Here is a 17362-nt window from a genome sequence, read left to right as displayed (position 1 = left end):
TGCCCTAAAATACTATCACGTCATTCAGTATCAAATTGATTATATCACATCATTTCAACCAGGGAAAAAAAGGTGGCAACTTCTTGTCGTTATATCAAAAAATTAAAAATGAACCCAAAAGAAAAAAAAAAAACACCAAAAGAAGCTTGGTGACTCCATGATGCACCCTTTCTGTTAAGGCTTCTGTGGGGCTGGTGGCTGTACCAGGTCAGTCTCAGTGCCTGGCAAGCAGAATCTCTAGCTCAGGAATGGCAAATGACTCTTCAAAATGCTCCTCAAGAGCAACTTGTCTTTTTCAATCCCTTAAAGACTTCCGAGAAAAGGGAGCCGGAGAAAAGAGTGAATGGGAGACACACCATATACGTCTATGGCTGACCCAAGGACCTAGATTTTATTGATGCTGGACTGCCAAGCTAAAGAGCTGCAATTTTAACAGCATTACCAACAGTCTTCATTTCAAAGACTGGTACCAGTGTGACATTTAGAACTAGGTGGAGGTTACATCTAGGACTGTCAACCGCGACTGTGCTCTTTTAAATGAAAAGATTTCTTTTCATCTGTCCTGGTTTTAGTCAGTGTATTGAGAAGGCCTCGAAAAGAGTGAGCACTGACAGTTCAAAGAATCCCTGGAATGAGCCTCCCAAATCCTGTATTTACAAAGCCAATGGCAGAAATAGTTTATGTTCTTCTTTAGAACATTCCTACTAAACCCAGTCATAAGGCACGAGGTGCCTCATAATCCAGCTGCAACTGTGTGGACAGCCAGGGCCCCAGCCTCTGCGGCCCACCCTGTCACAGTGCCGGTCACACTTGGCCACTTGAGGTCTGAGCCTGCCCTGCCGTCCTTCCTCACTACCTCTGCACTGAACAGCCTGTTTCCCCCCCCAACCCCCCTCCATGAAGGAGCTGCCTGCACCCCGAGTTCTCCATTGCTTTGCCGGCAGTCTTCCCGCACTCAGGAAGCACCTGCCTTCTATCTCAACAGAGGTGTCTCCTGTTTATTCAGCTACACAGACCAACGGACACTGGCGGCTTCAAGATGCAGACTAATTCTTACTCGTCTTGCTACCCAAAAGCTTGACAGAGTACCCTCTCCGAATATAAGAGTCCACGAATTAGCAGAGATGACTGCGGGGAGAGAAAGAAGCGCGAAGCGGAGGGTGAGTCCAAACAACAGCTAATCTGCAGAGAACTGGCACGTCTTGTGCAACCCAAACAAAAAGTCAAAAACAAACACAGAGAACTTCGCTTTGACGGGGCTCCAGGGCACCCATTTGTGACTATGGAACAAGAAAGACTCATCATAAAAACCGAACACTGTCTATGAGGAAGTCAGGACGGCAGATGCCGGGAATGCAGCAGGCATGGTTACACGATGGCAGCAGTCGAGTCGAAGAGGAAAGCTCAACTCCCCACAGAGCTGTGTGGACAGGAGGCCAGAGCAATCATTCCCGGCCCTGAACTCAAGTTGGACCTGTGATTAAAGTCAGTTCTTCAACAGTCAGTTCACTAATGCCTCACCTGCCGGCCATGAACATGGACACAAATTCGTTTCCGTAACACCAGCTGCATGTCAGCCGGATGGCTGAGCTGCACTGTCACCCGCACGATCAGATACACGCGCGCATCCGCTGGGGTGCCTTTACTGAGCTGAGGACAGCTGTGCACGGCAGAGTCCCAAGAGGCTTCTGCTCTCACCTGCAGAGACAGAAAGAATACGCTTTGCCTTCTCCTCCTGAACACAGAAAACGTCACAAGGAAACATCCTGGCTTGGCTGGAGCTGAACATACTGGTCATCGTTGACGATCTACTCTAACTGGCCTGACAGACTCTGGGATATGAGGATGTGGCCTCCATCACTATAGTCTGGGAAGTACAGAGGATAACACTCCCGGCTGGCGGGCTTCTAAAATGTTTTTCTTTTGAAAAATGCTCAAACATAAAGGAGAGATGTGAATTCAGGACAAGGAACTCCTGTGTTATCTTCCATCTAGAATAATCACCGGCTGTTAATATTTTGCCACTCTTCCATTCTTTCTCACAACTCGTACACACACAAGATTATTTTTTGCTGAACCACTTTAGAGTAAGTTACAGACCTGTAATTCCACCTGCCTAAATACATTAGCAAGTATCTGCTAACAGCACGAACATCCTCTGACTTAACCATAGGACAATTATATTCAGGAAATTTAACATCAATGCAATACTATTATAATACATAGTCCATATTCAAATCTTTCAACTGTTCCGATCCAGGATCACTAACTGCATTTAGATGTCATGCCCCATTAGTCTACTTTAACCTGGAATGGTTCCCCAGCCTTTCTTTGTCACTCATGACACTGACAGGCCCACTGTTGTACAGAACATATCATAGTTGGGTGTGTGGGCTTTTTCCCCTACTTATTAAAGCTTTGCATCTTAGGAATACAACTTAGGGATGATGTACCCTTCAAAGCATCCCATCAGCTTTCCTTGCTTAAACTACTTTCTCATTTTTCCAATATACTCAAAACTAGAAAGTAAGCCCCCATTGTACACCTATCACCTAGATTCGAAAATTATCAAGATTTTGCCACACTGCCTTCATCTATTCTTTCTTTCTCTTCTTAAAAAGCCTTTACTAAAGGGGCGCCTGGGTGGCTCAGACGGTTAAGTGTCTGCCTTCAGCTCAGGTCACGATCCCGGGGTCCTGGGGTGGAGCCCCGCATCGGGCTCCCTGCTGAGCGGGGAGCCTGCTTCTCCCTCTCCCTCTGCATGCCGCGTCCCCTGCTTGTACACTCTTTCTGTCAAAAATAAATAAAATCTTAAAAAAAAAAAAAGCCTTTACTAAAGAATTTCAAAGCAAACCCCAAACACTGTGTTGCTTTACCTGCACGTACTTCAGGAGCATTTCCCCAAAGGGACCACTGCTGACCTGAACTATGAATACTAACAGAAATCCTTTACCAGGAGGGGAAGTAAAATGGTTAATGGACGTAATGTGACTGCCCACTCCTTCTGGAAGGGGTTCTGCTCTTTCTGGAAGTCATAATGAAAGGTTTTCATTTATATTTCTTGAGAAATGTAAGCCTTAAAACGATTACACTGCTGATTGTTTCAGGAGACACATGGAGAGGTTAAAGAACTACTTTTCATCTGATTTTCCCTAGTTAGGCTTTGTTTACCTCTCCATCGTGCTGTTTTACAATCTGCAGTTCAAAGAACTCATCTTCTTCTTCCCCGGTGAGAGTAGCATCCCATCCACCAGCTTCTGGGTCATCAAGATTATCTTGGGAGCTGAAATCATCAGCTAAAAGCGAAGAAGTTCCATTAAATCAGAGATCATTTTAAAGGATAACCCCTACCAGCTAAATTTCAATGTGCTTATTATTAAAATTCTACTGCCTCAAATTTCATTTGCTTTTGCCTCTAAAATCTTACATGACATGGAAGAGGACCAGTAAACAGTTCACAGTTCTTAGAGATGGATAGACTCTCAAGAAATTATCTTATCCAATCTCCTGCCTTTATGCCTTATTTTACACGGAAGGCAAATGAAGCCAAGATACCCAAGAGGTTACTCAAGGTCAGCCCATAAATGTTAATGATAGGATTATAACCCAAATTCCCTATCTTTTAGTGCATTGAAGAAATGAGAAGCGAGAGGGATTCCAATTATCTGATAGTTAAGTTCAACAAAAGGATCAATTGGCTACATGAGCCAGAAACTTGGCGGGTTGTCCCTTGACCCTTTAGTTATTTAGTTCTAAGTCTGGTCCTCCCAACCCCCTATCCATCTTAAGCTTGTGAGTAGGCATCAAAAGTATCTCTCTAGTATGTGGGCTTGTGTGGATCAAGAATAGGCATCAGGCTGCACAAGTTCTTGATTATGTCTTGGGATGTCCGTACAAACAGGTCTTCTATAAGCTTATTCTTTTTCACTCTTACCCTCCTACACACATGTACAGGCATACTCACACACAGCACCTCACCTGTCTAGGAACCTAACATAAGGATAGGCCTAAGTAAGCCTCAGCCTCCAAGGCACCAGAGAACAACAAGGTAGGATAGAGAGCTATGGCAAAACCCTGAAACCCTCTCGGATGGACAGACAGTAGAAGTGGCTAAGTATTATTTGCTTAACTCCGTGTGCATATAATAACTTTCCATATGTATAAATAAGCTAAGTAGTACAAGATGCTAAATACCTCAGATTGTATAACTCACTTTCAGCTGGGTGGAAGAAAACCACTGAGAACACCCAAACTCGCATATTTAGGATAGTTAATGGTAATATACAGCTTTTCTGCAGATGTTTTAGGAATTTAACTGCTGACTTTTGTTACCTTATTTTTAGCTGTTTAATCTACCTTTTCATTTTTATTTTCCTTCCTTGGACAGAGTAAATGTAAAATGTAGCCACATCCAAAATATTTTACATGAAGGAGAAAAAATTCAGAAAAAATGGACAGTTTCTCATAAATAAGCAATGCAGGAATGAAGAGCATAAGCACTCAGATAAAAAGTGAGAAATTTATTAGATAATGCTAAGAAAACACCAGATAAAAGAAAGCATGCTACATAAGCATCACTAGTTATTAGTCCTTTCCAGGGAGAAGTCAAATTTTCCTAAGAATTAAAGAAGACAATACTTGAAGTGCAGGAAAACACCTGCTACTACATCCAAACATGATGAGGAGAACAAAGCACACACACAGCAGTTATGGATTACAGAATAAAATGTGAGAACGCGCCGGGATGAAACAGAACCTACTACTGACAAAAATATTATTCTTAGAGAAAATTCATTCTTTGTCAAGTGTCCCTCAGCATACATTAACCCTAACCTTAGGCTTACAGAATTGCCTAACTGCAAACTTTGTTACAATCTAAGTGTTACTCAGACACTAATTTGTCAGAGGTAAGCCTTCAGAAAGCACCTCCTAACTTACCATTTAAGTCAAGGAATATAACAGGAATGTGTGTTTCCATCCCAGGAACTGGGGTCCTAAAACATAATGAACAAATAGCATCTCAAATAAAGCAGACTTTCTCAGCAGCATGTACTTCGAGACACAGTGTTAATCCACACTGAGAAGTATTACAGGTCAAGCCAATAATAACTGTGGGTATTGTGTTTTTGTTACAATTTCACATCAGAGATGCCCCCAAAGACTTACCTGTAACTGCTGCTTCTTTTCATTGGTACTCTCATGTATAATTATTGTATGTTCTGATACTTGAATTCAGTCTTATAAGATATATCTACCTGTTTATGATTGAAGCTTCCTTGTTTCAAGTTACTTTCTTAAAAAATTATATACCTAAGGGCCCCATATAGCTTAATTTACTATTTTTAATTTCTATAAAGTGGCACAGAACATTTGCTGACAGTACAATTTAAGCCAGCACAAAACCAAAAACTCCTGGAGATGCAATTTTATTATGACTGAATGGTCTTTTAAGGGAATGACCCAAGTAATTAACATATTAACTTTTTTTTTTTAATGCTAAGTGCAGTGGTATTAAATATTGATTTAGATTCTCAGAATTCTTAATTACTTGGGCCAATAACAATATTATTTAATAAAACACAGTTTTAGGCCATAGTTATTCCAACTCATGAAAATAATTTAACACTTCCTCTAATTCAAACATTTTTCCCCTATGCTGAGTATTCCATTAATTGGAACAGAGGCACAATTCATAGAGAGGGTAGGAGGCTCAGTGAGCATCTGGAACGTCTGAAGACACGTGGCAGCATTCATACCATTCAGCTGGGGCCCCTGGAATACCGCTGCCAGCGGAGGGGACCATTACTGCATTCCGCTCCTCAGTCAGAGTCAGCCTCATCTCTAGAAGTTGAGCTTCACGGTCGGCATCATCCTCTGTTTTATCTAGGGCATCAGGAATGAGGATCAAATACAGATTTCTCACTTGATTGACACTTTTGTCCTGCGTATCGATGGGATTTGCCTGTATTTCAGGTACTGGTTGATGAGGGTTCACAGAAAACTTATTACTTCCCTAATTGTGATTAAAAAAAAAAAATGAACTATAAGCTAAAGAGGTTGGTGTACTCTTACAGAAAGGCCATCTTTGGTTCATGGAAGGCCGACATGGACCAGCACATGAATAATTTCTTCCAGAGTTAGAGGATTCAAGTACTTTTGGATAAGAAACCAAGAACGTTATCACCCTCCTTAATTTATTTTTGAAGGACAATGTTTACGTAGTATTTTCTCTCTTTGTTGGGGATGGGGGGAGACCTATAGAAAGACATCATTACAGTTAAATAAATGTTACTCTGAAAGGATATGACACGAATAAGTAACATTCCTATGCTCTTGCCACCCCCATTATTGATGTATTCATCTACTTCTAATTTATGGCTGCAAATGGAAATTAATTATGCACAGATTTGGGGGGGAAGGAAATATTCAACTTGCTTTTCCTACCATGTTTACTGACAAGCTTCTGCAGTTGTTGATCTAAGTACTCCTGACGTTTTGTTAATGCATTTAGCCATTTTCTACGTAGTCTCTCTAAATCCCGATCCTGGAAGAAAACAAGGGAAATTATGGCAAATATAACATGAAGACAAGATATTTGAAACCAATGCTCCAACTATCTTACTCTAAGGCTTCAAAAATGTAAAGTATTATGTATCAAATCTCTCTATGACCACTACTAGTTGACTCCAATCATTATTCAGAACAGAAAGTTCCAGAAATCAAAGCACTGCTGTTCTGGAACAAGATAGCTTCTGAAAGAGCATTCTCTGATATCTAGAACCAGTTTTATTTCTATTGGTTCAAGGGGCAGAACTCCAAGTAACTAAGATCTACAATGTCCCTCTGCTAGATAAAAATCACAAATACCTGGGCACCTGGCTGGCTGTCAGAAGAACATGCATCTCTTGATCTCGGGGTCATGAGTTTGAGCCCCACACTGAACGTAGATATTACCAAAAATGAATGAATGAATGAATGAATGAATGAATGAATAAGTAAGTAAACTTAAAAAAAATCACAAATACCACTCAATAATCTTCAATTCTATATTCCTGGGAACCATCATAAGAATTCCTCAAATTTCGTGTTTCAGCCTTCAACGAATGTTTCACTAGTCTCTATAAACAACATGTAAATGCTTCTCTCCCTTGTTTCTTGTGGGGGGAATTTTGGAGAGGAGAGGGGGGCTTTATCAGACTAAGAACTCTACCAGTCAACCCTCGACTGTACACCAATCTTGCCTCATTTCCTTTCATAATAAAGTTAACAAGACTGGGTAGATCAGTGGAATGCTGAGCATACAGTGTGTATCTGGATTTCACTAAGGCACTTAACCAAATAGCTCATGGCATTCTTGCAGACAAGATGGAGAAATGTGCAATGAACCTACTTGAATGAAATCATAAATGACTGAAATATCACATCCAAAGAACAGTGATTAATGGAATAATATCAGCTTAAAAGAAGTCTCTATTGTTGTGCCATAGGGCTCTGTATTTAACCCTATCTGATCCAATATTTTTATCAGTCACTTATAGGAAGGCAGACATTTTTATCAAATTAGAATGATGCAAAACCAGGAGCGTGACTACACTGGATGACATAATCAGGATCCAAAGAGCTCTGACAGTCCTAAACAATGACTAGCAAGACTAACAAGATAGAACTTGACAGACGTAAACAAAATCTTGCAGGAGATTAGGAAGAGGGGAGGCGGGCAAAAACCAAACCTGTGTGACCTGGTTTGGAAAATGGAAAATAACTAAGCAGTGTGGCCTGACTGAGGCTCAGTATGAGACAGCTCTTACAGGGAAAAGGGTGGCTGACTCCACTCAAGGAGAGAAAGAGTGCAAGGAAAAGGATCTGGAGAAATGGGATTTGTAGGGGAATTGGATGGGGAGCTCCAGGTTTGGAAAAAGATAATAATCACAAATGATTTCCTACACTGAAGTCTACGAAACTCTGTTTCAATTTGAGAAAAAGCAGCATTTGATTCAAAATTAATTGTGTAGCTATTAAGTAACAGTATGACAAGACTCAGGAATGTGTGATTCAGCACTGGAATCAAGCTCATTTGAGGAGGCAAACAGGTGCTTCCTTACCTGGTAGCTGTCCATGTCCTCCTCTTCCTCCTAAAAGAAAAAATGTATTATGCATAACTAAAACAATCATTTTTCCAAGAATCAGGCTACACTCAACAACCAGAATCTTTTCCCATACTTGATGTTTTCTAAATGAATATAATATTTTATCTCCCACCTATGCTCCCACTCTCGGTTTTATAGTTTTCAGGAAGTTGGAGTCAAACCTTAAGCTTCTCATAGCAAAGTGAAGAACACTCATTTGACCTTTTCAGGAACCAGTACAATACTCTCCCTGCTGGGTTTATAGTCCCACTCCCCAGGAGAAATCAAACACCTGCTGGCAAACAGTCTTTACAAGCCAGTAGGGGGTTTCTGCAGAGGGGGTGGGTGGTGGGGGAAGTTAATCACTAGTAAGCAACTGAGGAATTTCTAGAGACTGTGATGTCTTAACCCTCAGTTTGCCATGTACCAGGGTAAGACCAACAGTCTGGTACAGTGATTCCATGCAAATGCAATACAGTTAAAAAAAAGGAAAAAAGAAAAAAAGACATCAAACAAAAATGAAAGAAAAAAAACTGAAAGAATTGTTCATGGGAGGCAGCTTTCTGGCAGGTTCCAAAAGACTCTCTTAATCTCCTTGGGTCTTTCAACAAGAACATAACCGGCACAGAAACTTACATGAAAGGTCTCATGAGTCTTGGGGGATCTGAGCGTTTTAACTTTTACACATCCAATGCCAACAGACAATATACATTCTTCCATCAGTGGTAAAGTCCCAGATTCCTGCACAGACTTCACTTCCACTTGGACTCGCCGGGACTGTCCCTGTATCACAGACAATTTTTCTTAAAATCAGTTTAATTTCTAAAATTTTGGTTTAGAGAGACCCCTACAGGCTGATGTTGAGAAAGCGTTTAACTTTGGAGACATTGTCTCACCATATCTTAAAAGTTAAGCAGTCAACTACAAATTGAAAAACTGATCAGGAAAAATAATTTACCTTTTCAGCAAGTAGAAAGACATGGAACATATATGGCTTGCATATTTTTTCAATAAAAAGAAACATTAAGAGAAAACATTCTAACAAAGGAAATGCAAAAAAAGCAAGGGACAATAAAAACTGTTCAACTCACTTATAATCAAATCAATACAAGTTAAAATAAGCACAATACACCTTTATTTTCACTTACTAAACTAGTGATTATCTTTTAAGAAGGCAATTTCTAATACTGCCCAAAGTTTATGAATCAGGCAATTACATACATTGTTGGCGGGAATATAAGTAAAGCTTTCTGCAAGGCAATTTGCCTTAAAAATATAAGTATCCCTTGACCCAGCAATTCAACTTTCTAGGAATCTGTTCTCAGTAAATAATCATATATGTGTATAAGGAATCTTAAAGCAGTGGTAAGAATAACAAAAAACTAGACACAAATAAATGCATAATATTAACAATTGTTCAAACTGTAGTGTATATAATAAAATATCACATAGTCATTAAAATATTGCTGTAGAAAAACATAGGTGATATATTAAGTTACAGAGTATGGTTGGGGTACCTGGATGGCTCAGTCAGTTAAGCATCTGACTCTTGATTTCGCCTCAGGTCATGATCTCTTGGTCATGATATCGAGTCCTGAGTTGGGCTCTGCATCGGGCGTGGAGCCTGCTTAAGATTCTTTCTCCCCCTCTTCCTCTGCCCCTCCCCCCTGCTCTCCCTCTCTCTCTCTCTCAAGAAAGAGTTTGGTAACCAGACTTTAAAAAAAAAAAAAGAGCAGATTACCAAACCCAATATATATATAAGTATGATCTACTTTTAAAAATAAGCAGAGTCAGAAATAAGAATAATGACCACTATCCTGGATTCTCTGCTCTAATCCCAAATAATTTAAAACCATGCTGCAAAATGAAGAATGAACAGAGAGAAGTTGTTCCTTCTTATACACATTTTCATAATAAATACTATGTGACCCTGTATGTTTACAATGAAGTAGATTCCCCATATGCCCTAATTACTGACTTCAAAGTCGGTGTATAAATTTCAGGGATGTAAAACAGAATTTGAACCACGGAATCTGAATGTACAATTTCAAGTCAGTTACTCTTCCCCTCTTCCATCAGATCTTAATTCCCAAGAGCTCTGAGTTATCAGGGAAATCAATTTAGGCAATGATTAATCAGAAGGCTAGATCTGAAGAGATGGGTTACAGATGTCTTTTGATTTAATATTTCCCAAGGACTATGCATCAGATATCTTGTGGAAAGAGTAGCTCATAAAACATTTTAATTGTCTAAAATAATTCGGTCATTTCAATTAGCTACATTTTGTTTGTTTACTTTGCCTGAAACAGAAAGTAACCTACGCCTTGTATGCCCAAACTGGGAGGGTGAAGCAGTGGCACCGTGGGGGGTTCAGGTAGCACAGGGAAGAAGAGGAGGGAAAGATCCGGAACAGCCCACTTGCCGCACAGAAAAGCTTTAAACAGTATACTTAAATTCACAGATTGAACTTCCTGTAACTGCTAATATTTGAGCATTTTTTAACTACAAAACCGGCAATTTCATATGGTGAACCTAATCAGTTCTCCTCTGCCGTTTTCCTGTTCAAGAAAAGTAGGTTCAATTTTTGAAATATTTTCATTCAAATGAGCCTACCGTCCAAATCCCCCTATGAACAGGCTCCATGCTCCTATAACCTCCTCTGTCAACTGCTCTTCAGGTCTTCCTACATGTTACTTTCTCCCCAAATTTACCTAATTCCAACCGCTGTATCTTTATTCTTGCTGTTTATGTATGAAAGAAGCCTTTGCACTATTGTTTCAGCATCCAGGTCAAGATCCACACCCTTCAAAAAAGCATTTCCTGATGAACTCAACTCATCTTTGAACACTTTTAGTAAAGGCTGTCAGGAATATGAGAAATACTTATATAGTCTATTTATATTAAACCACAGAAAATTATCTGGTCTTGCCTTCCAGGCAACGAATTTCTGAGGCACCCAAAGAAGATACATACATATATATATATATATATATATATATATATATATATATATATAGCTTTAACAGATGTTCAGAAAAAGATGTTCTTCACACCCTTAAGAATCCTATTTTATGTATATATCTGATGCTATAGTTTAAACTACTTTCTTTTTCCTTTTAGTTCTTTGCCCATTAATGAATGAATTTGCTAAAATTCATTTGCTGGGGGTCAGAGAAAAAAATGCTTATCACCTTCCTCTTCTAAAACATTCAGAAACTTAAATATTGAAGGAAACTCTTTTTCCTTTAACCTTTTCCCATATTCTGCTATGAATGATTTCAACATTGGCTATTCTAATATTTTATCATTGTTCTAAAGCATAGAAACTATCATGGGATACAATATTCTACTAAATATTGAATTAATGTAAAGTATAGCAAAAAAGAGTATTTGCAAATCTTCTATGTAAATTCTATTAAGATATTTTCTCTTTAGCTGGCAGCATAGACACTTTACAGATTATAATCCGCCTGGGGTTAAGTGACAATTCCCACGTATTTCTCTGCTGTATTGATTTCTGGCAGGCGTTCATATCTACTCAGCTGCATTTATTTAATACCTCCTGTAGTATCATAGAAAGATATTTGGTCTTTGTCCTCAGGTCCTGGCAGAGAGCTCCTACAACTCTCAGAACTTCCTGAGTGATAATGATTATAGGTGCATCTTTTAATGACACAACTTTAAGTCTGGTGATTCTTGGTAGGCCCCCAGATAGCTTCAGGAAGGGGGCTGGTAGCCAAAAAAAACCAAGCCTTGATTAGAAGTTTGGAACTGTCAGCCCCACCCCAAAACCTCTGTACAGAGCAGAGAAGGGATAGAGATCAAATTAATCACCCACGGCCAAAGCTTTCATCAGTTATGCCTACATAATGAACATCCATAAAAGCCTCCAAACAATGAGTTTCAGTGAGCTTCCTGGTTGGGGGACAAATCAAGGTGGTGGGAGGGTGGCTGGCACACCCAGAGAGGACATGGACGCTCCTTATCCCTCCTCCCATACTTTATCCCGTGCCTCTCCTCCACCAGGTTATTCCTGAGTTGCAACCTTTACTTAAGAAGACTGGAAACAGAAAGTAAAGGGGAGGAGAGTTGGGTGAACCCCCAACTTTGTAGCCATGCTGGATAGAACTAAGGACCCGATACTGGCAACTGGCATCTGCAATGAGGGCAATCTTGTGCTTGCTTAAGTCTGTTAAGTGCTCTTAAACCTGTAGCATCTGACACTAATTTCGAGTGGTTAGGTCGAAACCGAATTGCATTGTGGGACACCGGTTGGTGCCTGCAGAGAATCAGAGAATTGGTTGGTGTCAGGAGGAAAAGAACCCTTTCACCTCCCAAGTACCAAACACTGTGCTTCATATACAGTATCTCTAAACCTCACACTAGTCCTACAAAGTTGTTGTTATCATCACATCTCCAATTTATACCTAAGGAAAGGTTCTGAGAGGTTACCAAACTTGCTCACAGATTTAGGGCTAGGCCGTGGGAGACCAGAACTGAACCCTAGCATGTTACTAGCCTGTGAAGTGCTTATTCTTTCTGCCATGTCACACTGCTTCTCCTTGTCTTTAGAAATATTCTAATGCTGCTTCATATGTTTCTATTGTTTCCTGCAATTCAATTCTAAGTCATTCTTGAAAGCTTCTCTTTTTGCTTACTTAAACCTAAGAAAAGCTGGTTTTAAAATATTATAATTAGCAATATTTTTTAAAATCAAAGAAAATAGACATGAAATAGGAGACAATTTAAATACAAAGAATGGACTTGGCCAGTCTAGATTTCATTATCACCGATCTAACATTTCTGCTAATAGGAATCCAGTATTAAGCTTTACAGTGCCAAAGAATTTAATGTTAACATTCAGAATGATAACTTTCACAATTTTCTTACCTGCCGGAGTTGAAAGATTCCTCCTGTTGGCACATCCTTTGCAGAAATTACTTCTACAGGGCAGTATTCACCATTCTCATTCTGTTCCAAGATTTGGACCCAGAATTCTACTTTTCTGGTAACTTCACTCCATCTAGGAAATAGTTGAAGTTCTTGGAAAATCATACATTTCTATTTCAATACAGGCAGCTTAGGATCCTTCACATGAAAACTAACAATGATAATGACCTCCAAATCGAATAATTCAGTAGAATGACCTATAGTTCAGTGAGTAACACACAAATATATACTAGCAAATATAATTAAACCAAAATTAAACAAATTTAATATCAGAATTAGAAATGGCTCCTTCATTTCATTCAAAAAGGTACGATAATTTCAAATCTATTTCAAAGTGGCTATTCAAAAATCTAAATATGGTAATCAGAAGTCCAGAAGCAAGTACAATGATTATCTTTACATAGACAAAGGTAGTGATATATATGATTGATTTAGTAACCTGACAAGAGTCTTTGCTCGGATTAATAACAGAATCAAGAAAAAAACTCAATTCTAGTTAAGGATTTGCTAAAACATTCTAAATGCAAAACAAGAAAAAAGAAAATCTGGTTCTCTTCTATAATAAGATGGAAAGCATGAATACACACTCTTTCGGTCATTCCCTTTTAACTCTTCTTTTTAAAATCATGGTACAAATAAGCCTGCCTCCTTTCATGACTGATGGCATTTCAAAAGAACTTTGCACTAAAGACAAAGTAAGTAAAACCTGAATTCTAGAGTATATATTGATCCATTTTCCCTAGAGTTGATTAATTAGAATTCAGAATGATAAGCAACTATTCTCCAAAAATTCATTCACTCTTTATTCTTAACTAACTATACATTTAACATCTCTTCCATCACTCTTCAAAATTCATTCCTGTAAGGAAGTTTAAATGTGCTATAAATACCCTGGAAACAATTGCATCTATCCCTGGGATACTGGTAATGCTCAGGAAAGGGCTACCTTTACAAATGGCAGTATTACTCTCTAGCAATTCTTTAAAATTATAAATGGAATCAGAAGGATATCTAAAATTCACCTGTCCCGAAGACTACGTGTTTTTGCTTGGATTATCCCCAAATCCCACAGGGCTGGGTTTTTCCGAGGATCGTTCATCTTATGGCCATATACTTCAATTGCCAAAGCCCCTTCTGAAAGATGCTCAATGAAGTCTTCAGTAATATTAACAGAAAACTCCTGAAAGAAAATAATTACAGGGGCGCCTGGGTGGCTCAGATGGTTAAGCGTCTGCCTTCGGCTCAGGTCATGATCCCGGGGTCCTGGGATCAAGTCCCGCATCGGGCTCCCTGCTCCTTGGGAGCCTGCTTCTCCCTCTGCTTCTCTCTCTTTCTCACCCTCTGTCTCTCCCTCTGTCTCTCATGAATAAATAAATAAAATCTTTAAAAAAAAAAAAAGAAAATAATTACAGAAGAGGAAGTATTTTCTGGTAACCTTATGATTACTTATACCTACCATCTTACACCTACTTCTTGGAGAAAAGAAATGAAAAAAAAATGTTTTAGTTATAGAACAGAACTGTCATCTAACATGCATAATGAATGCTCAGATGGTCTAAAGGTTCTTGACTTTAAATATAATTACAAATCTGATTTTTAAAAATACTTTTCAGGGCGCCTGGGTGGCTCAGTCATTAAGCGTCTGCCTTCAGCTCAGGTCATGATCCCAGGGTCCTGGGATTGAGTCCCACATCAGGCTCCCTGCTCAGCAGGAGACCGGCTTCTCCCTCTCCCACTCCCCCTGCTTGTGTTCCTGCTCTCGCTGTGTCTCTCTCTGTCAAATAAATAAATAAAATCTTTAAAAAAAAATACTTTTCAGCTGTGAATTGTGCAAGACTGTTGAATCACAGATCTGTACCTCTGAAACAAATAATACATTATATGTTAAAAAAAAAAAAAGAAGAAGATAACAGGAGGGGAAGAATTAAGGGGGCGGAAATCGGAGGGGGAGATGAACCATGAGAGACGATGGACTCTGAAAAACAAACTGAGGGTTCTAGAGGGGAGGGGGGTGGGAGGATGGGTTAGCCTGGTGATGGGTATTAAAGAGGGCACGTTCTGCATGGAGCACTGGGTGTTATGCACAAACAATGAATCATGGAACACTACATCAAAAACTAATGATGTGATGTATGGTGATTAACATAACATAATAATAAAATAAATAATAAAATAAAATAAATAAAAATACTTTTCACCTTGAAAATCTATTGTGAAAGACCAGCATTGTATTCTGTTTTGTTAGCAATATTTGGGAAGCTATTTTTAAAGTATTAATAATTATATCAATAATTCCAACAATGAGCTACGATGTCTTGATATAAAAGTTATTAGATGCAGTAAGGTAGCAGTGTGTTAGAATAACAATTTTTCCTAGCTTTTAGGAAGCTAATTATCTCCAATAATAGGAGAATAAGGAAATAAATAATGATCATCAGTGCAAAAAAAATCTAATTTTAAAAAATCCTCCCAATCTGTCCATCTTTACAAGATATATATGACAGCATTTTACAGTAATTATTAAGCTCTAAAACAGTTTATTGAAAAAAGTCATAGAATCTACACTATCTCTCTCTCTCTCTCTCTCGATCTTTAACACACTAAATGTATTTCTAAGTTTTAAATAGATTAGAAAGAGACCTCTCTCTTGAAAAAAATGAGATGGATTAACTGTGGTACAGTAAAAAAAAAAAAAAAGAATCTGGAGTCTGACTATACTGGCTCTTCTAATTACTAGCCGTGGGTAAACTGATCCCTGTGAACTGGCTGCTGAAACAAAAAAATACTATCATCAAATACAACTGTGATAAAGATCAAATGAAAGAATAACATAAAGTGCTTAGCAGAGCATTAGGTGTTCAGTAAAGTTCATTTCGTCTCTTTTCTATTTTCACTTTCTCTAAAACACCAGTTTCTTAAACTTTTCGGAAGACAATTTCTCCAGTAATCTAATACAAAACATGGGTTCCTTTGAGAAAGGTATATATAGTTGACCTTTGAACAATGTGGGGCTAACAGGCACCAAACCCCCATGCAGTCAAAAACCCACATATTACTTTCGACTCCCCCAAAACTTAACTACTAATAGCCTACTGTTGACCAGAAAGCCTTCCCAATAACATAAGCAGTTAACACATATTTTGTAAGTTACGCATATTAAATACTGTATTCTTACAATAAAGTAAGCTCGGGAAAAGAAAATGTTATTAAGAAAACCAAAAGGGGGGTGCCGAGGTGGCTCAGTAGGTTAAGCACCCGAACCTTGATTTTGGCTCAGGTCATGATCTCAGCGTCTTGAGACTGAGCCCCACGTCAGGCTCCACACTCCGCATGGGGCCTTCTTGATTCTCTCTCCCTCTTTCTCTGTCCCTCCCCTCCCCCAAAATTAATTAAAAAGTAAGAAAAATAAAAAAAAGAAAAGAAAACCAAAAGGAAAAGAGAATACACTTACAACCTATGTTGTGTAAGGGTCAGCTGTATATATATTCACACAAAAGTAAATTTTGATTGTGGGGGAGGAGTTAAATTCACTGACACTTTAGTGTTTTTTCCCTCAGCTTTACTGAGATATAACTGACATATAACACTGTGCTAACTTAAGGTGTATGATGTACTGATGACATTTCGGTTTCTGACTCCAACCACACTCTGAGAAACTCTGATTCAAGATACATATTGATACCAAATTATTCAACAAAATAATGCTCATTTTACAGTTTTGTTTTTACCTAAGTAATCAAATGTTGACCAAGTCTGGAAAAGAAACTTACACTGCAATGATCGAAGACAACCATGCACTGAGGTTCCTTGCTGACTGGAGAGGAGGAAGAGGTATCAACTTCGGGTGCAACAATTACTGGCTCCTGCTGATCCCAGAAGTTGTATTTGCAGAACACAAAGTGGGACAGATGCTGTGGCAACCCAGTGGCCTGGAGTATTTTAACCTGAAGGAAAAGGAAGCCTCTGTTTTTAACTCAGAAAAGGTGCAACAAGTGCCTTGAGTGGGATGTGGGTCCCAGTCTTGACTGTGTCACTACTGGTCCTTCTTGATCAAATCCCCGTCACTCTGGGGCTGTTATTTCTTCATCTGTGAAATGGTGACAACTGTCATTTAGTGAGAGGTTGGCACGGGGTAACAACGACCTTGACTATAAACTTCGATAACGACCTTGACTATAAACTTGGATGTTTTCAAGCATGTACAACCAATTCTAGTTTCTCGTAACATCATCATCATCATCATCATCATCATATTATAATACTAATAATCAACTCAGAAAAAGAAA

The 17362-nt window shown here is 38.9% G+C and overlaps 1 protein-coding gene across 3 annotated transcripts in view; it reads right to left on the bottom strand.

The window, feature by feature from the left end:
* KIF13B (kinesin family member 13B) overlaps window positions 1-17362 on the bottom strand; it is a 196917-nt gene that overhangs the window by 54630 nt on the left and 124925 nt on the right. For all 3 annotated transcript variants that reach the window (XM_027598107.2, XM_027598108.2, XM_027598109.2), the window contains exons 22-31: window positions 16847-17020; window positions 14099-14256; window positions 13017-13149; window positions 8763-8909; window positions 8103-8132; window positions 6445-6544; window positions 5757-5883; window positions 4939-4994; window positions 3172-3296; window positions 1522-1698 (exon numbers count right to left, since the gene is read on the bottom strand). In XM_027598107.2, the coding sequence (XP_027453908.1) occupies window positions 1522-1698; window positions 3172-3296; window positions 4939-4994; window positions 5757-5883; window positions 6445-6544; window positions 8103-8132; window positions 8763-8909; window positions 13017-13149; window positions 14099-14256; window positions 16847-17020 (1227 nt within the window). The remainder of the gene's footprint in view (window positions 1-1521; window positions 1699-3171; window positions 3297-4938; window positions 4995-5756; window positions 5884-6444; window positions 6545-8102; window positions 8133-8762; window positions 8910-13016; window positions 13150-14098; window positions 14257-16846; window positions 17021-17362) is intronic.

This window comes from Zalophus californianus, chromosome 2 (assembly GCF_009762305.2).
Source record: "Zalophus californianus isolate mZalCal1 chromosome 2, mZalCal1.pri.v2, whole genome shotgun sequence".
Taxonomy (NCBI): Eukaryota; Metazoa; Chordata; class Mammalia; order Carnivora; family Otariidae; genus Zalophus; species Zalophus californianus.
Note: the sequence above shows the minus strand (reverse complement) of the source record. Positions and strands in the feature narration are given on the sequence as shown.